We start from the raw sequence: 27,792 nt of genomic DNA on the forward strand, positions 1-27,792 counted from the left end.
TAACCGGTTCCATGGTCCTCTGCCTCCTTGCAGGCACAACCCATCCTTTCTGAAGTAACTGGGTCTTCCGTGCACCAAAGATGGCAGATCCCTCTTCCAACAGTTCCCCCTCCTTCCTTCCTAATGGTGCCTGCTTCTCTGCCTTTTCCTCATTTTGACAGCCCTCAATCCCTCAGGCCCTCCCCTCTAAGACAGTTCTCCCCACTTCTGGCCTCTTCCTCTAGCACAGTACCTGGTCCAGGGTTGCACTCCCCAGAAGGAACAGCCGTTCCTGTAACAGAAGAAGAACATCCCTCAGATTCTGTCTACGCCAATTTGACAGAAAATGGTCAAGGTGTCCTTCTCTTCTACCCTGCCACCCTCAGCAAGCATCTCAAATCTTCACTTGTCAAGAATCTGGAATAATTATCACGTTGCCTGGATTGGACTGCTGTGATTTCCCACTGACCTTAATCACAGGACATCGTAACACCAAGAGATGAAACAGAAGATCTCCTGGACCACAGACGTACCTTCCTCACCTCCTTTGGTGGGGAGGCAGTCTGAGTTTCTCTTTACAGGCTGAACCAACCGCTCTTGCTAACACTGTAAACACTCCTTTGTTTTTTTTTTAATTTATTTATTTATTAAAGATTTCTGTCTCTTCCCCGCCACCGCCTCCCATTTCCCTCCCCCTCCCCCAATTAAGTCTTTCCCCCCAGCCCGAAAAGCAATCAGGGTTCCCTGTCCTGTGGGAAGTCCGGGGAACCCCCACCTCCATCCAGGTCTAGTAAGTTGAGCATCCAACCTGCCTAGGCTCCCACAAAGCCAGTGCGTGCAGTAGGATCAGAAACCCATTGCCATTGTTCTTGAGTTGTCAGTAGTCCTCATTGTCCGCTATGTTCAGAGAGTCCGGTTTTATCCCAGGCTTTTCCAGACCCAGGCCAGCTGGCCTTGGTAACTCCTTTGTTAGCGTGTTGATTCAGAGCCCCGGGAGTTCACGGTTATCTGTGGGGTGGGTGACTTTAGTTTTCAGGTCAACGGAATTTTGGTTGTGCCTCCTGGTAGAAACACTCCCTGCTCCATAAACAATGTTTCTAAGCCATGAAAACATAAGGTCGTAGCAACACGAAACAAAATTTAGCTAACTGGCGATTATTTTTACCTCTTCATTCCAATTTCCACCCCTTGGTTTATGGACACAGAGTCCTGGTGATGGGGGAAATGGTACATTATGTTGGGTTCCAATCCCAAGAATACACTGCCTTCTGGAGAATCTTCCCTAGTCCTCTAGATTACTGGCATCCAATTGGCACTGTAACCGTCATTATGAAACCATTCCACTGTTCTATCAAGCCATTGCTTCAGAGCTATAAGGAATAAGGTGAGATGGGTAGGTCCCATGCGCATGAGACCGCTGCCACACTTCTTTGGCTATGAAGTCAATTCCTTAGTCAGAAACAATGCTGCCTGGAACACCATAACAGAGTTAAGGCAGTCTTGGGTGCCTTGTTGGGGGTTCAGTATTGCTCTCTCTGTTGACAGATCTGGTACTCAGCAGCATCTATAGCCAGGTCATCTTTGGTAAATGGACATCCATGCTGTTGAACCTATTTATAACCTCTATCTCTTCCATCACGACCTCCCTGCCTCCTCCTGACAAGACTGTGAGCCTGTTAAACTTCAGTTATTCCAGCCTATTTCCCAGATCTGTGTATTCTGTGCAGTGTTTGAGCACCCAGAAAAAGCATTGCTGCGTTAAATTACACATGTAGAAAGGGAGCACAATTCTAGAAAAAGAATTTGCAATTTGCAATGAAATAAAAAGCATAGATGTCACACGTAAATGACACAGATGAACCACTATACCTCCATCGTCAATTCCCCATTTTCATTCTCAAAATCACCTCCTGGGACAGGTTTTACCTCTAGCTTCTGAATGAGAGAGCTGACATTTAACTGTGACCCCTCTCAGACAGTTTGCCTAGTTCACCTCCCTCTCACTTTTCCCCCTCATGCTCCCCCTCCTCATCTGCCCTGACAGGGAGTAAGTGGCTCAGCCTTTCTCCCAACTCAGGTGTGAGAATTTAAATGTCTGCAAATGCTCTGTCACCTGCTACTGAGAATGGTGCTCTCCAAATGCCCTTCCTCCTGGTGACCACAGTCCTCACTTCCAGGGAAGCCTAGGAAAAGGCCGGCCCTGGACCATGTGCTCTGCTCACGGTACCCAAAAGAGACAGGTCCATCGATGCTGCGGGCCTCTCCAGACCTCTCCTGTGTTGCTGTGCAGCTGAGAAGGTGAAACACAGGGCTACCAAAAGCTGCCAACAGCCCCTTCCTCTGGAGACAGGCATTTACTAGGAGACAGAAGGACCAATAGCTTCAGGAGCATTGTTCAGCCACATTGGAGAGGGGATTAAGCAGATACATTCAGCTATTCTAACAGATTTCCTTTAAGCCTTGACTGCGCCTCTCACACTCGGATAATCACATTAGTTTTGTCCTTAAGAGATTCCTTTTATAGAAGGTACCTAAACCGCTTACGCCACCCAGAGAGGGTGCATATTTCATCAAGCACCAGGACAAACAAAAGAAATTTATATTCTCATGTTTCCCTTATTCCGAGAGAGGGAAAGGGGAGCGGGAGGAGAGAGAAGAAAGACCAAGGTAGAAATGACTTTGCAAATGGCCAGCGGCTACATAGCCATTCCTGGGCACTGGGAAGACTGGGAACTCCCTCAGTGTGACGGTCAATGGACAAAAGCAGAGAGTGCTGCAGAGGCTGGGGCGGGAGGGTAAGGAGTGGGTGCTGCAGGGAAACAAGGAAGGGCAGAACAGCTCACACCGGAATTATACAACTGCTGCTCACTCGCTCTGTGGCCAGGGCTGTAACCTCTCGGCTCCACAGACACTCCTAAGAAGTTCTCTAAATGTATTTATTCCAACTGAATCTAGGTAATTAAGGTAACAAAAGACAAAAAAAAGTCACTCCAATTTTAGACAAATAAGGCACTCTATTTTGTACAATTCCCATTTCGTATGTGTTAAAGTAATCGCATTATCAAACATAAGGACAATTTAAATATTTTTGTTTGTTTGTTTCTACAGTGGGGTCTCGCTTTGTTGTTCATAATGGTTTTAAATTCCTGGGCAGAAGTTATCTTCCTGCCTGAGGTTCTTAGTTACCAGGGGTTACAAGCAGATCTGCCACCCTAGGATAAAGATTTAATAGGGCTTATTTTATATTCTGATTCTCTTTCAATTTAAAATAAACTTAAGAACATTTAAATAAGGTCAATATAGGTTAAGACTGTTGTTATATACATAAAAGATACAGAAGTAAAACAAAATTACACTTGCATAAATTCTTTTGCAATGTATTTCTTCAAAAACTTCAATTTCAAATGCCAAAGTATCTTAAAGCTTGCAAATTAGTAAAAAGATTTTGTGGAAAACCACCTAAAATCCCAAAATAAAAGTAATAATATCCTCCACTAGACCTTGTCCAATCCTAAGCGTGAGCTAAGCAATGACGACACCAAATTGGATGGGAAAATCCCATAAGGCCTCATCCTATGCAAAGAACTACAGAAAACTAAGGAAAGTGGAGAGATGGAGGGAAAAACACATCAGCTGGTTACTCATACAAAACGGCCAATCCCGAAGCCATTCATACAGTAACATGACACAGACTGTGCAGTCGGCAGTTAGGAATATATATGTGTATACATACATGTATATACATGTATACAGTAACAATCAATTAAAAGAGAGCTTGAGCTTAAAAGAGAGCAGGGAGGGTATATAGGAGGGCTTGGAGGGAAGAAAAGCAAAAGAGGAATTTTGTGATTGTATTATAATCTCAAAAATAAAAATGGAATAATAAAATAAGACCTTCTTGAAGGTCTGAGAATATTTTTTAAAAATCAAGAAATGGTAAGAACATGACTGAGAAAATAATAAGAAACTGGGGAGAGAAGCTCTTCAGCAGAGACGAGACTGTCAGTCTCTGTGTCCCTGAAAGGTCTGGACCCAGCCTTATTTTCTATCCTAGAAAAATCCTTTGGAAGAAAAGCCTCAGAACTGCTTGGAAGTTCCACTCCCCTGGAAACGGGAAGGGTCCGTCATTTGTTAGCGTCACATAGGCCACCTGCGTACATTACTCTGCCTGTCGCCTGGAAGCCACTCGGGAAAGTCCCCACACACCTGCTGCTCGGTGTCCTGACGCTTAAGGCTTTCATGATAGTAGTAACAATGACTAGAACGTGAAATTCCTTCATGAAATAAACAGTACATTCTATTTTCTCAATAGCTGATTTGCCAATTTTTAAAGGATTTTTAACAGAATTTGTGCAGTTTTAAAGTAAAAAACAGCACATTTCCTAAACTGACAGAATTTAGCTGGTCACCACAAAACAAAGAGCAATGGAGCAGGAGAAGCCAGATTTCTTCCTGGCAGTACCACGGTGGCAAATATCCAGAACTAAGGAAAGCTGCCAAGGAGGGGAAGAGAAAAAGAAAGGACTTTGCAAAGGCAGCCGACTCAGGCACACTGCCTTCCCAAAAGCGGAGGAGATGGAGCAACACACAGGTAGGTCTGCCACGGTCTTTATTGCAGCGCAGTTCAAAGGCCGCCATGGAGCTCACAGGAAGCCGCCCCGTTTCCTGGATTGGCACCACACAGCCCACCAGCTGCACCGGCAGCATTTCTAGCCCAGCTTCTGCCTTTCCTTTGGTGCCAGGAATGGGGGCTCACAATGGGCCAGAGAGACGACCACCTCAAAACCAAGGACACGTCCCCGCTTGTGAGAAAAGTGGCTCTCCCTCTGCTGAAAGACAGTCAGGAACCATGCCAGTTCTGATGGCAGGAGAGCCGCCATGATGACGTTCTTCCTGGGGAGTGACACAAAGAAATGAGGACGGAGCAGTCACCTGCGTGGGATGGCTGTGCGCACCCCGTCACTCTCTTCCGTCTCAGCCTTGGCCCAACAGATACGACAAGGGAGAGAAACCAATTATATACAGGAAACCACAGTGAGAGGGAATGTGGGTGGAGCGAACATAAAAGAAGAAAACAAAAAGTTATTTTTCTTAAAGTTGCTCAGGACTGCCGTCTGGCATTTTGATAAAAATCTGCGATCCATTTCTTCATGTGTTTAACTTCCAATGAGCGCGATAACAGCACAGTGGAAGGATCGAAGGCGGTGCTGGCTCGAAGATCTAAGTGATGGGCCCCTCCGGGGATATTGATCGCCACCAGGGTATCTGTGATGTCTTTGGTTACTCCACCTCCTGACCACGGGTCTAAGTCACCGTTGCTGCAAATGAGGGGAAGGAGAAAATCAATATGCCTTTATATTGTCTCCACCTTTCGGACCTCACGAGCATTGCACATGTGAACGCTATCACTCTTCAGGCTTCGTGGACATGCGCATCTTAATTTCCCCTGCGTATATCTAGGAATGGAATTTCCGAGATATGTGATACCACTTAACTTCCTCATGAACTGCCAAAAAGTTTCCCAAAGTAGCTTCACCATTTAATAGTCCCGTTAGCAACCCAGGATTTGGATTGTCACTGTGGATGGAGGTGGGATTAGAGGGGAGCTTGACCACTAGGCTACAAGTCAGTCTTCGCCATGGTCTTGGTCTTCACGCACAGGCCCAGCTGATACTGATCATCTTTTCATGTCTTGTTAGGTCACTTAAATAAACCATTTGGAAAATTTTCTGAGACTATCACTTTGCCCCCTGTGGTCCTAATAAAGGTTATCAGCTCATAAATACCCACCCTCTCCTTGCCTGTCCTCCCTGACCTTCACTGTGCAGACTTCAGAGGTGCCATGTTTCTAGAGAAATATGAACACGACTCCTAAACTTCCACACTGTGGTTGTCACCTGTGTACGTAGATCCCAGTGGGTGTTTTTCTGTCTGGCTTTTAGTAGCTACTAAGGACAGCAATGGGGTAAGCTGGTGGAGGGATTCAAAGAGATTCGTTTAATATACTACCGTGAAAATGTTACTACCGGGAATGGCTGCATATGTCAGCAAACCCAGCGATGGAAAGGTGGAAGAAGGAGAGTCAGGAGTTCAATGTCTTCCTTAGCTACATGAGGAGTTCAACGTCAGTCTGGACTACATGAAGCCTTGTCTCAAAGAACCAAATGAGTGCTATCCTTCCAAATATGAGAGCATAAGATGTTTTCCTATTAAAAGGAATATACTTAGATAAGAGTTGAGGGATACGTTAGTCTGTGGGTATAAGGACATATCAAGTCATCAGAAGCTGGTTTGATACGATGTCCACTTAGCAGCACAGCAGCAGGCGGTCCTTCCTTAGGGTCTATGATGTGTCTAATACATGTTCTTAGCTGATAAAGGTGCTAGGCATGGGTTTCACCTTGTGGAGCTGGCTTTAAATCCAATGGGAAAGTGGCTGGTAGCTCCCATGATGTTTGTGCCACCACTGCACCACTGGGCATGTCTTCGCCTACCCAGTCGTTACTGCAGCTCACAGGGTTCGTAGCTGTATGACTGACGATTGCTTTCTTCCTCCTGCAGCTCGTATAACACCGTCCAGCGTTATGAATTCTGCTTGACTTTGCCGTGTTCTATGACTCAAGTACGTGGTGTCTGACTACCGAGTTCTTCAGGGTAACCAAGGGCAATGGCAATAGCCTGCTGGTTTGGGGGCTCTTTAGAACATCACCTGCAACTCCAAAATAATCAACTAATTCCTGCCACTGGACTTTTTATTAGTTAGACTTTGTTATGATTGTTGCCCAATCATAGGGAAATTCTCTTTTGTGTGTGTGTGTGTGTTTGTGTGTGTGTAAGCATAAGTTTTTATAATAGAAATTTTCGCGTATTTTTCATTTCTTCCATACTCACCCCCTCCCCTTACGTCCTTGTGTGTGCACATGCATCCATGCACTTGCATGCCGTTAGCTGTGAGTAGCAGTGAGAAGAACAATGAACTAAGTCTGCAAATACGAGTCTTACATCCTTACTACCTGCATAATTTCAGTAAGAACCTAGGAGAACCTCAGTTCTCACTGTACCATAGAAAAGAAATTTTTTTTTACAAGATCAATTGTCCCAAACTAAATAACACGTGTGGCATATGTGTATACTACATATAGCACAAAGTACAAAACACTAACAAACACCAAATCGCTATAATTACTATAGTGTTATACAAGGATGAGAAGCATTAATATCACCAACGGATAAAATAATAATAAAAAATAGATGTGAAGTATTTCTCAGAAAATCAATCAAAGTATTAATTCAATGAACATGTGCATATGTGTGTTGTGGTAGGTGCATGTATGTAAGAATGTGGTGGGGGGAGCAGGAGCCTGTGTGTGTGCAGAGGCCAGAATCAGTGTTCGGTGTCATCTTCTGTCTCTCTCTTTACTCTTGAGACAGGCTCTCAGGCTAAACCTGAAGCTCACTATCTTGCCTAGACTGGCTAACTAGAGATCTGTGCTATACCAACCTACCCCACAACAACTAAGGTACAGGCATGTACCACTACGCCAGCTTTTACATGGTGCTGAGGATCTGAATTCAGGTCCTCTGGCTTGTACAGGAAACATTTTCCACACTGAACCATCTCTAATTCCCATCAACCAACTCTTTCTAGGCAAATGTATAAATAAATATTCAGGTATATTGAATATATCTGCATTTGAAATACAATTTTAAATTCCCTGCCCTATTATTATGTATTTCTCCTTTAAGAAAAAAAGCAGTATTTTAATTGCTACTTAATGTAGAATTCTAGGGAAAAAATTACTCTAAATATATACTTTTGTTTGTTTTATTACAAAGCAAATAGGAAAACTCCTATGCCCAATAGAATCCATATACTCTACAGTATAAATGTACATAAACCACACATAAGATGGATTCTCTTAAGTATACAAATTTCTTTTTTTCATTTTCCAATTAATACGCACAACCAGTCAGGAAATGCTCCAGCATTTGCAAAACAAAAAGTCGCTGCAGCCAGGTGAAGAGCAAACTGCATCTGCTTCGAAAGGTCATCTGCAGCACCTGGTCACTTAGCAACAGTGTTTGGAGTTGCCCAGAGACCTCCTCTGCATGCAGACTTGAATTTCTCAGTTCAGATCAATGAAAGCTACCCCAGCCTCTGGGAAATCTCAGGATAGAGACTCTTTTCCCAAGGGACTCTAGATACCTGGGTAAAATCCTCACATAATCACTGGCCATAATTAATTTGCCTGGGAAATGATGTTAGTTAAACAGTTCTTCATGGGGTCTCTTCTGAATTTATACTTAAATAACTGAGAATCACCATTGGAGAAATAATCCATGGGTTTTAGAAAACCTAAGAAAACAGTGAAAAGAACTGCCACGGTAGGACTATAGCAGCTACTTTTTATGACTGTCTCAGCTACCCAACCATACTTACTGAGTGCCCACCCTGTGTCTGGTGCTCCATAGCAAAGGAGAATGGCAACACTTTATTGTTACTTTATTACCGAGCACTTTCTTACATAAATGTTCTCGGCCATTCTGCAAGTGTCTCCACCAACCAACAAGCTCACCTGAAAATGATGTTCGAATGTGAACTGATGTTTTTGCCGCCATACAAGGTAGTTATCCAATGAGGCCGTGGTTTCACACCCCACTGGCTAAAACAATCATGGGAAAACTTCTCCAAGTCCCACTGATACGTTTCAAACATGTCATCAACACCATTAGCACAAAAGGGCATGACCATTTCTGTGCAGGACTGAAAAAGCAAAGCCGGAAAGGAAACAAAGGGAATGTGAGGTGAAAAGAGACAAATTATGCAAATTTATTCAGCTTCTATGTCGTAGAGCTAGGGTCTGAACCTGCAATCCAGCTTCAGCTTCAACCCACCCTCAACTTCCCTGTCACACAACCCCTTATTTCTCTAGAAAGACATGGTTGAGATGTCAAAGAAGTTAGCACTGTTTTTTTCTTCCTTCCTTCGTTCCTTCCTTCCTTCATTTCTGCCTTTCTGTCTTTCTTCCTTTTTTTCCTTCATTTCTTTCTTTGTTTCTTTGCAAAAACCCTTCCTTCATGTCTTTAATCATATTTAGCCCTCGAGACAACCCTGGCAGTCTTACTGTGCAGGTCACAGAATGGAGACTCAGAGTCAAGTTAGACTTCCCTTCCTTCATACAGCCTTACAGTGCCTCCTTTTCAGGACTTGTCAAGGTCTATTATTGTGTTATTTTATCTTTCTCATCAGGCTATATTTTACAGTAAAAAAATCACAATTATTCATTTTGAAACATAAGAGATTATGATCAATGATAGCCATGCATTATATATTTACTGATGATTAAATATAGGAAGAAAGGGAGGAAAAATTGAAGAAGGAGGGAGAGAGTCGTTACAACTTCACAGTGGCCAGGCTTGGACGCAAGTTGGGTAGCACAATGACTGGTTTATATGGCAGTGCAATAGTGAAGAGCCAATTGAGCTCAGGGAAATTATGATGCTCACCTGATAGCTCCAGCCCAAGGAGCCTAGACTGCTGGTGGTTGTTTGTGAAATATTCAGGCATTGCGCTTGGCCTGAATAATTATAATATATATTCAGAGCTTGGAAAATATTCTGCAGTAGCACTGTATCTGATACATTAGGATTTTTCAAGTACTGGCACACTACCTAAGGAAGAGTCAGATATGAATAAAAAATTAGTTATTCTTCGAAGGTAGAAATTGTTCGGCAACATGTTAAGATGTTTATCAATGTTTTATGACAAAATTGAGATATTTCCTCTTCATCTCACTCATTTGCTATTCATGCACTCACCCTAAATAATTTTTAACTTTACACCCCATTCTACAATAGTCATGCCATTTTCAGTTTTATGGTAATTAGTAACAAAGTCTATTTCTCCATCTTGAATGGTTGATGTAACAGTACACATTCTTAACCAGAGAGCCATCTCTTTAGACCTCTCCTTCCCCCTTGTCTTTAGATAGGTTGTCCAAACTAAAAAGTACTAGGGAAGTCTCAGAGTTCAATTACACCACAGACTAGATAAACTTGACATAAATTTATGGACTATTCCATCTAACAAATACAGTGTTCTTACCACCCATGAAATCTTCTCCTAAAGTACCATCTTCTAGGCTTCAAATTCTATCTTATGGAATATTAAAAATTCTTATATATTTTTATATAAAGATTCTTATATATTTCCAGATCATAGCACAGTAAAACTACAAACCACACAAATACACACAGAGAGAACATTACACTTATGGATGACTAATGGGACTGAAAGAAATTGGAGAGGAAATTTTTTAAAATTCTAGAATCAAATGAAAAAGAAATCACAACTTAACCAGAAACTTCAGGATACAACTAAGGCTGTTCTAAATGGTACTAGTTATGAGTGCTTATATTTTAAAATCAGAAATATCTCCAGGTAAATAATTTGATGACATACCTTAAGGTATCAGAAAAAATGAGAAGATTGCAAATCCAAAAGTAGCAAATAGCAAGAAATAATAAAGACCAGGGCAGAAATTAATGAAATGGAGACTAAAAGAAAAACTCATAGAATCAATCAAGGGGTTGATTCTTAGGGGAAAAAAAATATAAACCAGATTGACAGGACACCTAACCAAACTAAGCAAAAAAAATAAAAAAATAAAAAAAATAAGGTAACCAAACTGGAGGTGAAAGACGGAGGCTATTACATATGCCAATGACATCCAGAAAGGTTTCACTGAAGAAGGATCTATCCTAACTATGATTAGCACCATCCCAGAGGCTGGGGTCTATGCTGAATAAAAAAAGAGAATGAGAGCTTCCTGGTGAAGACGCAGTGTGACCATCTTCAACTGCGCTGCTGGTGTGCCCCCATGACGGACTGCATCCTCTCGAATGTAAGCTGAAATACAGTCCTCCCTACCTGAGTGGAAATACAGTCCTCCCTACCTGAGTGGAAATACAGTCCTCCTTACTTGAGTGGAGATACAGTCCTCCCTACCTGAGTGGAAATACAGTCCTCCCTACCTGAGTGGAGATACAGTCCTCCCTACCTGAGTGGAAATACAGTCCTCCTTACTTGAGTGGAGATACAGTCCTCCCTACCTGAGTGGAAATACAGTCCTCCTTACTTGAGTGGAAATACAGTCCTCCTTACTTGAGTGGAAATACAGTCCTCCCTATCTGAGTGGAAATACAGTCCTCCTTACTTGAGTGGAAATACAGTCCTCCCTATCTGAGTGGAAATACAGTCCTCCTTACTTGAGTTGCTTCTTGTCAGCTACTTAGTCACAAGCTGTGAGACCAACATACCAACATACTTCAAAAGAAGAGATGCAAATGTGTGTGTGTGTGTGTGTGTGTATTTATATGTCACAAGGAAGGATGGAAAAGCAAATACTGAGAGCAAGAAAAATAGTCTTCCAGGGAAAGCATGCCGGTTGGTTGTCCAAAATAAAAAGGTCAGCCCTGAAAACATCATGTTTATATATTTGGGAACACACACACAGCAAGTGAAGAAAAGGAGGCCACGAATTTGAGAGAGAGCAAAGAAGGCAATACATGGGAGAAGTTGAAGGGAAGAGAGGAAAAGAGGGAAATGATATATTATAGGCTCAAAAATAAAAAATAGAATAAAAATACTGGAAACGTTAATAGTTGCTTAGTCCTGATGAAGGCATATCAACTTTTATGGAACTATTTTTGCCTGTGTTCTGTGGATTTAAAACTTTCAAACTAAGCTGGTAAAATAAAACAAAACTCTTTCATTTATACTAAAGCAAAGAAATATATAAAGGGGAAGAAAAGAAAAGAGAAAGAAGGAGAGAGAAAGAGAGGTAGAAAGGAAGACAAATGGCCATAAATACTTAAAAAGTGACAATTGAGCTGACACCAAAAATGATATTTATTTTACCTGGTTTTTGTTGGAAACACTGTATATGAAATATACAGAGGAAATAGATGTTTCCTATCAATTACAAGGTTTTAATGAAGAGACTTTTAAAAGTCCATGTGAACCTGTGGTGACACAGGTTTGTCATCCAGTGCTGGGAGGCCTGCCTGGACAACAGAGTGACTTCAAGACCAGGCCATGTCTCAAAACAGGAAGTAGAAAGAGGATCAGCCGTATAGTTCAGCACGTGAACGGTCCCAGGGTGGATCTGTACTGAAGGTGGGAGGTGGGGAGTTGGTACTTTTGAAACCCGGTGCTCACATGACTAATTCTAGTTTCATTTCCAATACTGTACACCATGGAAATACCATCAATTATTTCCTCAAACCTTAACCATGAATTCAGCCAGGCTTTGTTTTAAAATTAAGAAAGACATTCTTAACAAAAGAATGTCTAAGTTGAGCATATGTAATAAATACTTTTACTATGAAAAGAAATTTAGCATTGTGAAAGATCGAAAAATGAGTGTGGTATGTTTTCACACTGGAAAAAGAACATAAAATTATCATAATTTACTACTCCTGGGTGTCCCCAAATCTAACAATTTGCAGGGTCTGCAGCAGAACTCCGTACATTTACTTTCGTGCTATTGCACAGAGGAAGACAGGGAGCCCTGGGGAAGAAGCCCCTTGTCTAGGATCACAGAGAGGTAAGCAGCAGCTCCAGGCCACTCCCTCGCCACCAGCAAGCCAGGAGATTCTCTTGCACGCTGCTGTTTGGCATGTGGATCATCCTTTACGGTAAGTGTGGCATTTAGGATGCCTTTAATGGTCCACTGACTCAGAACAGTGACAAAAGCTGCCACTTGTTCAGCTCAGCTAATGTATTACGCAGATCTAGGCATGAAACATATATCACAAAGACGGACACATTATATATCAAAGTACAGCCCAGAATTTGACACACAGGAGTTATTCCATTAGCACCCCAACTATTGGTCTTATTTCTTATTCCTATAATGCTGTGACTGATGAGATTTATCTCCAGTTCTCGAGTGAGAAAACTGGGGTCAGAAGACAGAAAGCTGACATGTGTAAGATCAAATAATCAGAAAGCTGTGGAACCCAGGATTCCTGCCCACAAGCACTAATTTCACAGAGTCTCTTAGTAATTGGAATTTTTCCTGATGTTGAAAGTCAACGCCTGCACATCAAAAAAAAAGAGAAAAATATTTTATATAAAAAAATAGAAGACACTTTCCCATTACCTTGATAGGCCAAGCAGGCAAGGGCTGTAGAAAGTTGGCTTCATAAGGGTAGTCCACCATGGCCAGGTTCAACCAGGTCTCCGAGATCCATTCTTTTAAATATGAGATGTCCTCAAAAGACAAGGGGCTACAGAGGTGAAGGGCTTTTGTGAGCCATTGGAGACCACCACCTGAAGATAGAAGGGCATTGCTAATCTGTAGATCAACCAATCATGTATTCTCTACTTGGTATTACAGAAAACACAGTTTCTACATGACTTCTCCAAGAAATTTTCCAATCTTCAACAAAATATTTTAGGACAATTAGATACACTCATAAAATTTACCAAAATTAATATTATTTCCTGGTTTAAGATACTACTGAAATAAATAAGAATACTAAAAAATGCATAAACTACAATAAAATTAAGCAAATAGATACACTTTAATTATTAGAACAGTGGTTTCAACCTTCCTGATGCTGAGACCTTTTAATACAGTTCCTCATATTATGGTGATCCCTAACCATAAAATTATTTTGTTGCTACTTTATAACTGTAATTTTGCTACTGTTATGAATTGTAATACATATATCTGATATGCAAGACATCTGATATATGACCACCAAAAGGGCTGCAACCCACAGATTGAGAACCACTGAATTAGACTATTGAGCACAAGACAGCAAACAAGAAACACACAAAATCCCACACACTATGGAACTCCCATGACTAAGATACCAGAATAAGAACATCAGCCTATGGTTCAAGATGAGATTGACTGTGTAGGTGTGAGGAAGGACTGAGGACAGCAATAGGCTGATATTACTGACACCAAGCGTTTGCTTTTAAAATATTATTTATTTATATTTTGATTGGTATGATTCTCTATAGGTAGAGTGTGTGTGTGTGTGTGTGTGTGTGTGTGTGTGTGTGTTAACGTGTGGCAGTATTAGATGAGGAAGACTCCTCAGTAGGTAAGGTCCCAGCTATGCAAACATATAAGACCTGAGTTTGAACTCCTATAACCCATATAAAACCCCAGAAGTGGTAGTGTGTGCTTGTAACTCCTGGTTAGGTTGGGAGGGGCAAATATAAGCAGATCCCTGAAGCTCACTGGCCAGCCAGCCTATCCTATGAATGAGCTTCAGATTCAGTGAGAGACTATGTCTCAATAAGAAAAAAAAAAGGCAGGGAAAGGACTTGAAGAAAGGCACCAAAAGTGACCTCTGACCTCCACATGCACACACATGCATGCCCACTGAACAGATACAGCAGTGATCACATACTAACAGGCACATACAAAACAATACACAAACATTTAATACATCATACACACACAGACAGACAGACAATACAACAAAGACACATGACTACAATTAAAGAAAAAAGTCACAGTGGGGGCTGGAGAGATGGCTCAGAGGTTAAGAACACTGACTGTTCTTTCAGAGGTCCTGAGTTCAATTCCCAGCAACCACATTGTAGCTCACAACCATCTATAATGAGATCTGGTGCCTTCTTCTGGCCTGTAAACATACATCAGACACTGTGTATATAATAAATAAATCTTCAAAAAAAATTTTAAAAAGTCACAGTGTTAGATTTTTGGTTTTTTCCTGGGGTCAGGGTGCGTGTCTGAGAAAAGATTTCTTGGTATAGCCCTGGCTGTCCTGGAACTCGCTCTGTAGGCCAGGCTGGCTTCGAACTTACAGAGATCTGCCTGCCTCTGCCTCCCGAGTGTTGGGATTAAAAGGCCTGCACCGCCACCCAGTGGCCACATGGATTGTTAAAGGGTAAAGAAAAACAGACAAACTGCAAATTCACTCTCTTAATGAAAGCGTACCTGTACTGGAGAGTCGGTTAATGGCACCCCAGGATCTGCGGATGCTCTCTGCACAGTGTGGACCACTTTTCCTAAAATCTTCAGTTACAATCTTCATAAATATACCACAGGGAACCAAATCCTCAAACTGCCAGATAGGGGCAGAAGCTGCAAGAGCTCTTAATGATAGAGGAAATGAGAGGAGAAAGAGAGAAATTAATTTGTCTACTCATTCTTGGTTATTGATTTTGCCTTTTCAAATGTGTGTACACATGTGTTTGTGCCACATGTGTGCAAGTCCCTGGAGACGAGAGAGGAGGTTAGGTCAGCTGGAACTTGAGTTACAGGCGAGCCACCTGACACAGGTGCTAGGAACCAAATCCATAATACTATTGCTAATGAGAACGAAACCAAAAATGTCCATACACCACACAGCATGGAGCTTTACAATCCTCTAATTGTTTCTAGATTGTTAACTGTGTCCAGCATAAATGCACTTACCCAACTACTGAGTGAGGATATTTCATTCTGAACCAGGCTGCGAGCATGCCACCATAAGAGCCCCCGATGGCAATGACAGGTTGATTTCCAGCTCCTGGGATTGTTCTTCTCAAGTGTCTGATTAACTCTGCAAAATCAGCCAGGGCTTGTTCTGACGTCAGGAAATTCAAGTGTTGGGAATCCTGTATATGTGTGTATTTATTCATTTTAAGAACAAAGACAAAGAGACCAGGAATAAAGGAGTACATATTGGCAGCCGAGGCCCAATGTAGATTCAGAACAGTTTTCATTCCTTGAAATAGATTTCCAGACAATTGAGCTAGAATCCTACATCATCCACATCAAAGCAACCCACGAGAAGTAACTAAGTCTGTGAAAGAACATGACATATTTTCTAATCGAATGTAATTCTGTTACTTTTAAAAGTTTTTTTTTTCAAATGCAAAACAGAAAGCAAGACCTAACACACATTTAAACATTTAAGACGATATCCTTAAAGAGCAGAGACCTCACTATGGCCTACTTGAACATTTAGCCAGTTGGATTCTTTGACCACAGCTCTGATTCTGTTGAGAAATGTAAACTGTAAATATGATACATAGCTATTTTTAAGTTACAGAACTCCTTATTTGTAAACAAGATAATACATTTGAGGAAGGTTCATAAAAGGAACCCTCCTAAGGATGTTCCTGGGCAACAGGAACCGTATCTGTGAACCATACAGAGGCATTGGTCAAGCCCAAAACGTCTCCATTTTCCTAACTGGATGGTGGTCCTCTTGTCTCCAGCAGCCAAACAGTGATGGTTTAGAATAAGGATATGGGCACCCACAGGGTCTGGAAAGGGAGGTTTCTTGAGCCCTCAGCTTATGTCTCAGGGATGGATGTCAGTAATCTTATGAGGTTTGAAGGATACTTTTGTTTCTGAGTGAAATAAAATTGCAATAAGAGTTGTCACTATGCTGTGTCTGAAACTGTTAAAAATTGCTGCCAAGTCTTCAACCCTAAAATTTAATTGTCCTTCTTGCCTGGAGTCCACCAGTTCTACCCAGACAGAGCCTGGTTGTTTGGTTTACAAACAAACACAACGACCACAAAAAGAACTGAAACAACTGCTAAACCCAAAGATCTATCAGAAGCCAGGGAGGATGGACGAAAGGACTTCAGAGCTCCAGTCTGTCAGACACAGGGCAGAGAGCAGGTGTGAGCCGGCAGCGTAACCGAGGAAAGCCCGGGCCCCAGGTCCGAGCTCTTGTGCATGGAAATCACCACAGCCATCCAGACAGTGGAGAATACTCGGGACACTGACAGACATGTGTCCCTCCCCTTCTCCAGCCCCTTCACCCAGTTTCACCTCAGAGAGCACCTTCAGCAGGACCACTGGCCATGGGGGAAGTGAACCCACCCTATGTGACTCCTGAAGGAGCTTAAGTGCTACCCTATCACCTCCCTGGCAAGGCAGCCCTGGCTTGGCCCTACCCTGCAAACGTCACCATTTCAATCACAGCACAATTCACAAGCTTGTTCATCAAATAGCCCTCAAAGATGTTATTTGCTCAAGGCCTCGTTGAGGTTGTAGAAATGAAACATTTAGCAATAAATGTCATGGAATACAAAACTAAACTTAATATGTGGCTGTTATAATTTTATTTCAAGTCTTGACATATTTAAACTATCTAAGATATATATATTCCAATATAAACTAAATCCTGCGGACAACTGAGAAGAGGATCCTGAGTCAAAATAAACTCTCTCCTCTTTACCAGAAAGACGATATATTCACCACAGCACCAGCGGGAACTAGCTCAGCTGCTGATTACAGACAGCTATAAAGCTGGAAGGGAAACAAAGTGTCCCTGGGAGACAATGATCCCCAAGTAAACAAAAACCCACTCCGCAAGTTTCATGATGACTTAGCTCTCTGCGCAGTTCCATTTTCCTCTGCGAGATGAAGAAGTGCCGAACTCGGAAGGCTAACGGGCATTATTTAAATGCATCTATAAACTTTTCACATGCCGTTTTTGTAAAGATATAACCTAATCTACTCCTTTGGACTTGGGCTACACTTAATGACTTGGTTCTAGTGAACAAAATATGGCCGATGTGATGAGTCTAATGACTTAGCAGGTCATTAGAAGTCACTTCAGCGTCCACCTTGGTTTGCAGTGTTGAGAGAAGCTACCAACTACTTCACAACAGTCTCACACAGGCACACTGGACAGTGCAGGTGGTGAGGGTCATCGGCCTCTTGCCGGTGTCCACAGCAGGTCAGCACTCCTCTGATGACGTGCTATGAGTGGATACAAGCCTTCAGGTGGCCACCACTTTGTCTGACATTTAGCCTAGAGAGACCCTGAAGCAGAACCTCCCAACTAAGCTCTTCCTCACAGTAATGAGTGTTTTCTGCCATTCTGGTGTGTTTGCTCATACTTGTATTGAAATAAGAGACAGAGCAAGAGGAGTATGAGTTCAAGACCAGCCTGCATTATATCACTAGACCCTATCTCTAAACGATCAAGCGCAAATCATAAACTTACTACTCTTTTCGGTCAGGACGCTTCATTTATCTGGCACTAGATAACGGATACGGCTGTATAGCTTTGTTGGATTTATCTATTTGGCCTTCATTCTAGTTCTCACTACCTGACACTTTCAGCCCATTAGCAATATTACTGTGTCCCAGTCCCGGCATTCCTTATCTCGGGCATACTTCACCTACTCCATTAACCTGAACCCTCATCCAAAATGTATGTTGACCCTTCACCTCCTCTCTCTGTTATACTTCACTTCCATTTTATATGGTACTATATATAGTTGAATGCAGCTGTTTTCAATTCTCATATGGTAGGTATAACATCTCTTATGCTATTAACAACTTTCATGAGCACAGAAAAAGGAAAAAGGTACACCAAGAACAGGTACGGTTCCACTGCTGATAGAGTCGTGATTGTAGCTAGCTACGGGCACCACGACTCTACTGTGTCCCCGTGTTTCGGGGGCCTGCTCAGTCCCCTAGCCACACGTGTCTGTAAAATACTAAAGAACAAAATTGGTCATCCAGCGCAGCACGTTACAACACAGCACTCTGCCACTGACTTAGAGCACGTGTGCATTGTGAGCTCATTTTCTACTCACTTCACTTACCACCACGCAAACTCAGTCAACTATAAATACAAAATGTTAAACGCTCCTTTCCAAACAGCCTAAAATGTGGCGATTCCCAAATTATTTTAGATGACAATTTACACCAGGATGGTTTCTCCCTATCAAATGAGATCAAAGACATCAGGTACCATGCAAACATTTAGACAACATTGTCATATTTTATTGGGAGCTGTGAACCCCCAGATCCTGAATTTCTTGTAAACAACTTGTTTTCCCCGATCTGAGTGCCTACAGCTGCTATGAGCACGAGACCCTCGGGAGTTCCTGATGGCAGGAGAGTGGTCTCTGGTGCGTTTGGCTGGGACGTGGCTATCCCTATATAAGCTACCCCTGGACACAATAAAGGCATTCTTGGGGCATTCCTGTTTCAAGGATGACTCATGTCTCTGTCTGTGAGTCTTTGTGTGTTTCAATATCCAGCCCCTTGCCCGGTTCACGAACTGTACAGTGGCGCATAGAGCACAGACGGACATGGTGTGCCGCAATATTTTAATGCAATTTTAAAAAACCGTCACCAGTACAGAAGGTCCTTGGTTAATAGGATGCTAATTTTACAAAACTGAGTTTCCTAATATTCCTATTATTAGTAATAGTGGAAGTGAGAAATTACTATAGTTAGAAGGACAAGGGTAAAATAAAGTCATTCACTGGAGGGGAAAGTATCCTGGTTCATTAAGTTTGCAGCCTGCCAAAGGCCAAGAGTTCTCATTAGAAAGAAAGAGCTAATAGGAACACCAGGGGTAGCATGACCTCATAGAACTCATTTATATACTGACTACATGTTACTGAAAAATACTTTTCATCTATTTTCATATCTTTTATTCCTGAGACAGGAACAGAAACTTAGCACCTACTTTATGGAACAGAATTGTTTACTGACAATTTTAAAATAAAGAAAATTCCCTGCACTGTGTGTAGCAAAAGCGTAAGACTGACCTAGCTGAAACCGGCCTGGACGACTGAACTTTAACTGGGGCTGGAGATGCACCTTGATGGTAGAGCCATTACATGGTAGGCCTGCTCAGGTCCCCAAAACCACAGACAAGGCAAAACAAACAAACAAGAAAAAACTGGCAGGGAGCTGGAGAGATAGCTCAGCAGTTAAGAGCACCTATTGCTCTAGCAGAGGACCTGGGTTTGGCTCCCTGCACTAACACTGCCCGCTCGCGACCATGCAGAAGTGCAGTTCCAGGGGATGCAGTGCCCTCTTCTGAGCTTCTCAGGCACCGCACTCCCACATGGTGCGCAGACAAATGCAGGCGAAGCGGTCAGCTACATAGAATAATTCTGAGCTTTTTAGAATAAAATATGACAGAAATTACACCATGGCTTTAAAGGCTCTGGAGGAGGACTAAGAACAGAGCTTGGTGGGAGTGTTTGCTCTGCACACTGCCTTGGGTTTGATCCTCAGCACAAAAAGGAAGAGAGAAAGAAAAACTTTCATTTCACCTAAATTGTCCATATCAAGGAAAGGTAAAGGACAATTATTGAGTTTCCAGGAAGTTCAAGTTAAAGTGATCTCACACTCGGTGAGCAAACATGCTCCAAACTTAAACAAATCACTACCAAAAGGGTGCCCCAAAGCTTTGACTTTCACAGAAAAATGTGTACGTACCTTGAAAGAGTCCTCACCGAAGGGCAGGGATTCCCCATAGTACCGATGTTCAGCAAAAACCAGCATCGCTTTCAGTTCCTCAGCCACTTCCCACATGAACCCCTGGAAGAGCCACAAATTTACAAGGAAAACAAGGCCATGAGCCAGTGCCGCGGACCTTTGCAAGCCATGTGAAATAGATGTTAAATCAGATCAGAAAGGGCCCAGAAAAACTGTGCAGTTTACGGGTGTTCCACAGAAAAATCCACAATAGTTGCATCAGATTGTACTAGAGTGGAGGAAATCAGACCAGATTATTCATGTACTAGTCGCTTCACGTCTCCTTATCCTGACCCTCTGACCCTGAGTCAATACTGTATGTCAGTCTTGGAACCACACTATGTCAATATTCTAGGAAGGAGGTAAAGATACCTAAGCTGCCCCCCAAAGACATACACAGACAACATAAAGGAATTAGCAGAAAAATAGGCATATTAAACTCGCTGGGGATTTTAGTCATATATGTTAGGAAACTAGCTAACATCAGCTGTTAATAACTCTGGCTTCCAATGTGTCCGACACTGTTCTAACCACTATGTGTAATATTCACCTAATTAGCGCAATAAACAGGGATCAGGCAATGTGGTTTTACAGACACGGACACTGAGACGCAAGGCTCAGTGTTCACACAGGCGGCAGAGCCAAGATGAAATGCAGGCTGTCATGTGGAGCGGTCACCCGGGGGCACTGGACTCGCTTATGTCCCCACACTCATGGCTTCTCATCATTTGTTGCCTCTTTCCCTTTGACTGGATGGTGCCCTCTGGATCCTTCCTAAGAGAGCATCCCAGGCAGACAGCATCAACTGATTAGATGTTTAGCGTGGATTAAAGCCATGTCATTCCTGATGCTGCTGTTGGAGTTTAATAATTTACTATTTCCTAACAAGGTATAGGAATCTCAAAATGGCTTTGGTTGTTTTGAGCATTCTCTAAGGGATTAGAAGAGCTATCTGTGATGATAATGGATATGTTGGCCTGATACCTGTGATTTTCAAGACCCCGCTTCTCTTTTGCAGAGCTGCTCACTCCTGCCACACCCACCTCAGGCACACCCAGCTCAGGCACACCCAGCACAGGCACACCCAGCTCAGGCACACCCTCCACTGCACGCCCAGCTCAGGCACACCCAGCTCAGGCACACCCAGCTCAGGCACACCCAGCTCAGGCACACCCAGCTCAGGCACACCCCCCTCTGCATGCCCCAGCCCAGCAGAGCTGTCCATCTCTCCTCAACACAGAGGGCTGCAAGAACCCCTCCACCTGCTGCAACAGGAACCCACAAGTCCGTCTTACACCACCAGGCTGCGAATGTCTGAAGGGTGGAAACAGACCTCTGTGGAACTGACCTCGGGCTTTGGCAGGAAGCAGCCTAACTGAACCGATGCCTGGTGCAATCAGCGATTATTTGTTTGTACCTATTTCAGGACTATTTTTACCTTTCAAGAGAGGTCTGCGTCATGCGTCAACAATCTGTACCAGCGAGCTCCTTAATCTTATTTATTATTTAGTCTTCACAGCTCTAGGAGCTGGGCATTCTTACTATAACCACTGAGCAAGAGAGGTGAAGCCGGAGCTACTTGCTCAAGTGAGACAGCAAAGTGCCAGTCAGAACTGAAACCTCGTCAACCTGCTTCAAGTCTTTACTGCTTCTCCAAAACTCAGTGTCCAGAAGCGAATGTGAATTGAAATGCTTTAGTCTGTAGGAAGATGTCAAGGACTGGGGAGGTCTAGGATCTGCTTCTGATGCTTATCCAGGACTGTTCCTCTCCTACATGGCTCTTCCTTTCCACTTGTCTGAGGACACGGATACCGAGCAAGCGCTCAGCGGGGTTATGGAGCCTGAGGAGCACTGGAGTCTGAAGACTGAACATCTCTCTGCCTGTATTAAAACACAGAGGAACTGGGCAGGGGAAGTTGCCTGTGGGTTTGGCAGAGAAGAATAGGTAAAAGCAAATTAAAACCCAGTAGAGGGACGGAGCTGGAGAGTTGGCTCAATGGTTAAGAGATTTGCCTGCTCTTCCAAAGGTTCAATTCCCAGCATCCGCATGTGCTCACAACCATCTGTAAGGAGATTTGGTGCCCTCTTCTGGCCTGCAGGGATACATGCAGGCAGAACACTGAATACATGAATAGATAGATAGATAGATAGATAGATAGATAGATAGATAGATAGATAGATAGATAGATAGATAGATAGATAGATAGATGATAGATAGATATAGATAGATCTTTAAAAAAAAGTAGAGCAAACTCTACTAAATGAAACTAAAGGAAAATGAGGTTACTTTGCTTCTGCCCTCCCTACATGAGAGAGTCAAACTTATATATGTTTTCCTTGTTGGGAAATATTATTTTCAGGAGTGTGACTTTTGTTTACGCTGCATTTGTTTAACTCTGTGAAGCTGTGTTACCCTGCCTGTCTAAAACACCTGATGGTCCTAATAAAGAGCTGAACATCTATAGCAAGGCAGGAGCAAGGTTGGGCAGGGCTGGCAGGCAGAGAGGATAAATGGAAAGAGAAATGAGGAAGGACAGCGAGAGAACAAGAAGAAGGGACCAGCCACCCGGCTACACAGCAAGCCATGGAGAAAGAAACAAAGAAAGATATACCAAAATAGAGAAAGATAAAAGCCCAGAGGCAAAGGTAGATGGGATAATTTAAGATAAGACAAGCTGGCCAGAAACAAACCAAGCAAAGGCCGGGCATTTATAACTAAGACTAAGCCTCTGTGTATGATTTATTTGGGAGCTGGGTAGTGGGCCCCTCAAAAAGTCAAAAGAGTGAAAGAACAACCAACAACATTTCCTTATTTACATGGGGTTTGTTTCAGTCTTACTCACTAATTGATAAGTCTTTATTGAACATCTACTATAAATACAGCACAGTTCTTCACTTTAAAAATACAATATTAGTTAAACAAACAAAAATTCCTACCCTTACATTTACCTTCTATATGCCATGATCCTACTATATACAATAATGTTCCCATACCTGCTAGCCTTATAATTAAATTTCCCCAAAACAGTGGTTTTGTCTATCTGTCTGTCAGTCTAGCCTTGAACTCTATGGCAGCACAGGTTGGCTCTGAATTCCTAGCTGATGACCCTGTCTCCCTGACATTGTCCATCTTTCTATTACAATGGAATTTATTTTGTATTACATTTATTTACTTATTTTGAGGAGGGCACATGCCATATCACAGCGGAGGACATCAGAGAAGAACGTGCAGGCATTGGTCTTCCCCTTCCATCATGGGGTCTCAGGGACGAAGTCAGGTCCTGAGCCTTTGCCAGCTGAGCCACCTTGCCCACTCTCTTGGTCATCTCTTCTGCTAACCGTTTTCCCCAGAAGCTACGTTTCAGCAGAAGAATCTCACTCGTGTGTACATACCGTATTATTGCAAAACCAGGTGATGTCCCCTTCATTCCCGGTGTACAACAGTATTGACCCGCCGTTTGTCCGCCAGTGTTGATCAGCTATTAGGTACCGCTGTTTAAAAGTTCTCATGTCGGAGAATCCAAAGTGGTCGACCTATAATGGAAACAAAGCAGGCAAGACAGATGTCAAGGAAAAGTAATTCGAATTAACATGCAGGCGACTCATCCTTCCACTGAAATCAACCTATACAAAAAAAAACAAAAGAAAATCCAAAGTTCACTTGCTCTTATTAATACTAAGTCATTTTGAAATTACTGTGCTTATGTACTAAGATAAAACAGTATTTGTCATGGTGGTCAAGATTTTCAGTTAAAAGAAAAGATATAATTACAAAATCAAGTAGTTACTTAAAAACATAATGTCAAAATTATAAATTTTTAATTATTTGCTTTATCTGATTAATATCAATGGAAAAATTAAAACTGTATATACTGTTATACTATATATAGTGCTACAACATAATCTGAAATATATATATATATATTTTAGAGTGGATAAACTGTGAATATAAGTGTCACTTTTCATATTTACCTTTTTAGTATGGTGAGGACATAATCAATGTCTCAATACTTTTCAAATCGTCAACACATCATATTAGTTTTCGAAATGCCTTACTATCTGAATTTTTGTTATTCAAACTTTTAATATAAAAGTCAAGGACTAATTAAACCACCGAAAAGATCTGTGAACTGAAGATACCAATACTAACAGATATTCTAAATGTTGGGATTTGATGTGTAATACAGCTTCTAAGAAAAGGAGCCAATAAAGGAACTAAGGCTTGTTACCAAAGCGACTGATGGACATCCGGGACAGAGAAATTACAAGGCAGGTCTATGCATCCTACTGCACAGTGGCTCAAAGACATGCTTACCAACAATGGAGTTGAATTGATAGATGAAGGAGCCAGAGACAAGGAGCCATTTATTATTGGCTCACATTCTAATAAGCTTATCATAAAACAAATTGACCACAAAAGAATAAAGGTTGTAATTGATTGAAACATTCAATTCATGAAAATCAATAGTATATGTGCTGGGTGTTTTCATGTGTCAACTGGCTGCAAGCTAGAGTCTTCAGGGGAAGGAGAAGGAGCTCAGCTGAGGAAATGCTTCCTTGGGATTCAACTGTAAATTTTCACATTTAGTGATCAATGAGGGGGGCATCCCATTGTGGGTGGTGCCATCTCTGGGCTGGTGATCCTGGGTTCTGCAAGAGGGCAGACTGAGCAAGACAGGGGAAGCAAACCAGTAAGTAGCTCCCTTCCATGGCCTCTGCATCAGCTCCTGCTTCCAGGATCCTGCCCTGTTTGAGTTCCTATCCTGACTTCCTTCAGTGATGAACAGCAATGCAGAAGTATAAGCCTAATAAGCCCTTCCTCCCCAACTTGCTCTTTGGTCCTGGTGTCTCATCGCAGCAATAGAAACCCTAACTAAGACAGCATATAAGAAAACAATTTTAAGCTGGGCAGCGGTGGCACACCCCTTTAAAACACCAGCACTCTGGAGGCAGAGGCAGACGGCTCTCTGGGAGTTCAAAACCAGCCTGATCTACAAAGCAAGTTCCAGGACAGGCTCCAAAGCTACACAGAGAAACCCTATCTTGAAGCCCCCCACCAAAAGAAAAGAAAGAAAAGAAAAAATTTTATACAAGAAAAAAGTTCACTTGCTGACATTTAAGGCATCCATCGGGCCACCATAAATTACTTCCTTACTTTGAAACTGAAAATTTGTGGTTAAAAATTCCATAGTAAAACTGCCTTTCTGATAGAATTGTCCTTCAGGGTACCAAACTGTCCCAACTGATGATGAAGAAGAGCTATTAATTAAAAATTAATGCAGAAAGATGACTATGTTAGAGACATGATAGTTCTGCAAAGTTGCTGATTCAGGCAAAAGTTATTAATGGCATTTAAAAACACCAGAAAACTAATTTTCATATGTGTAACAACGGTATCAGAAACAACATTCTTGTCACCGGGGCTATCTATCATCACCTTAATCTAATGATCAATATTGACATCACGAGTGGCCAGACAGGCAGGGCATCTATGCCTTCTCATGCAGACAACATAAAATACATATCATGTATGATTCATTCTTGTCAAAAGCTTCCATTTTATCTTAATCCTGACTTCAGATTTACTCCAAAAGAGAATATACAGAGGGTGGCAGAGGAAACTGGAGTCTCTTAAAGGCAATTGGGCAAATCTGAGTGTGGGGCATTTTACAGGGCAATGGATCACCAGAGGACTGCTTTAGAAAAGAAAAGGCCCCTACCCTGGAACATGCGAACCAGCTGTGGCTAGGATTGCAGCAATAGCCACCCCAGAAAGGTGTCCCCCAACAGTGGTGGATCCCCACAAGAGTCAGAGAGTAAAACACGACCAACCGCCGAACTTTGGGTATATCTTTAAGGTTTTATTTTTTTGCCTTTTGAAATTGTGAGCTACCACTGAATTAAGATAGTAACATTCACACACAGCTACAAGAAAGAGCTGTACTAGAGTTTTTAGGATGGTGGAGGCTGAATACCTCCGTGACTTGAGGGGACAATATTAAAGATGTTGTGCCACGTCTGAAGCACACTAATCCTAAGAGGGAATATTAAAGATGGGCAAGAGATAACGAATTACAAGAATTATTCTTACAGTCCCAACAATTCCCTTTTTTCCCTTAAGTATATATTAAGAAATATGCTATGAAATGTGCTTTTCACAACATGACTTTCTGGCGTCCTCCTGGCTCCTTCCCACCATCAGGAACATCAGCTGCAGATTTGAGACTATTTCTAGTACCCAGTGGTCACAGGCACAAGGTACAGTGCGCCCTCTGCCGTCCAAACTGAGACCCACAGGTCTCTTTCCAAGGCCTACAGTAGTGGGGACTTGAGAAATTACAGCGTGAAAGGGCTGCAGAAGCAATGGGACCTGCCCTGCTCTAAGCAAGCTGAGCTCAAAGGGCTCAAATGCTGTGCCCGGGGTCAACAGAGATGGAACTTCGAACTGTTTCTACAACTTGCCTTAACAAAAGTAGGTTGTATGCCATGAAAGCCTCACAGGCATGACCTGAAAAAGGAAGCACATCTCTGGTCACACATGGCAGCTCTTTCTAAAATACAGTAAAAAAGAAAAATTCAAGAGATGCTTCCTTCCTCACCGTGTGGAAGTGTGGAAAGGATCTGTAAGCAGGGAAGGCAAGAGGGAATGAGGACTTCCTCTAAATAAGATCTGTGGGGCAACAATGCATGTTTGCATTTTTAAATTGCTCAAGAGTAAAGCATCCTTCCAGAAATATATTAAATCTACTAAGCACAGTTGGGTGACAATTTGGGAGCAGTGAGGATGGAAAAGACACAGAGCACCTGTTTCCTGCTATCAATCACCTGGCCATCTCTAATCAACTGTGGATATTTTCATAAAATCTTATTATAGGATGACGAGCCTCAGAGAGGTCACAAAATTTCTAAATAACACAATTCTTTTTTCGTGCTCTGACAAACACTGCTTCCTAAGTTCTTTGTGTTTTTTTTCATAACATGTAGTTAGTGATAGGCAGGGCTGACAACAAGCTTCAGGCCTCACCAGGAGCCACTCAAGAATCCTCCTCTAAATCTGTGGATACAACCAGAAGCCATTTGCTAAGTTACATCCCAAAAGTACAAGTAATGTTGGTTCGTCTGCTGACCTTGATGATAATCACTGCTACAGTGCTATATTTAACTAAACTAGGTCAACTGATTTTTTTAAAAAAAAAAATCAAACTCTTTCTCCATGGCCTTTCATTTTAGGAACTCGCCATATGGTGGTTTTATTTAGGAACTCAGACATGCAATAGTAGCTAGCAGAAATTTTGTTAAAGATATTAGAAGATATCCTCAGAGATAAATATGACAAAAAAGAAAAACCAGACTCGCTTCCAATGAGTCAATAGGCCTTGAGGGAGGGCTCTCTTCTGTGCAACCCTAATCCAGAATACGGAAATGAAGATCTTTTCTCTCCACTTAGATGTGTGTGTTGTGGGTGGGCTAGAGATCGTAGCATTATTCTGTTAGCTTCTAAAACGGGGTGTGACAATGTTCCCAAGCA

The 27,792-nt window shown here is 42.3% G+C and overlaps 1 protein-coding gene across 2 annotated transcripts in view; it reads right to left on the bottom strand.

The window, feature by feature from the left end:
* Window positions 1-4,292: 4,292 nt before the first annotated feature.
* The window catches only part of LOC142837301 (lysosomal Pro-X carboxypeptidase-like), a 47,190-nt gene continuing 23,690 nt past the window's right edge, over window positions 4,293-27,792 (bottom strand). For both annotated transcript variants that reach the window (XM_075952323.1, XM_075952322.1), the window contains 8 exons: window positions 23,658-23,798; window positions 20,226-20,327; window positions 15,447-15,628; window positions 14,967-15,124; window positions 13,146-13,315; window positions 9,487-9,651; window positions 8,556-8,743; window positions 4,293-5,297 (listed from right to left, as the gene is read on the bottom strand). In XM_075952323.1, coding sequence (XP_075808438.1) covers window positions 5,081-5,297; window positions 8,556-8,743; window positions 9,487-9,651; window positions 13,146-13,315; window positions 14,967-15,124; window positions 15,447-15,628; window positions 20,226-20,327; window positions 23,658-23,798 — 1,323 coding nt within the window. In that variant the 3' untranslated portion in view covers window positions 4,293-5,080. The remainder of the gene's footprint in view (window positions 5,298-8,555; window positions 8,744-9,486; window positions 9,652-13,145; window positions 13,316-14,966; window positions 15,125-15,446; window positions 15,629-20,225; window positions 20,328-23,657; window positions 23,799-27,792) is intronic.

Source organism: Microtus pennsylvanicus, chromosome 18 (assembly GCF_037038515.1).
Source record: "Microtus pennsylvanicus isolate mMicPen1 chromosome 18, mMicPen1.hap1, whole genome shotgun sequence".
Lineage (NCBI taxonomy): Eukaryota > Metazoa > Chordata > Mammalia > Rodentia > Cricetidae > Microtus > Microtus pennsylvanicus.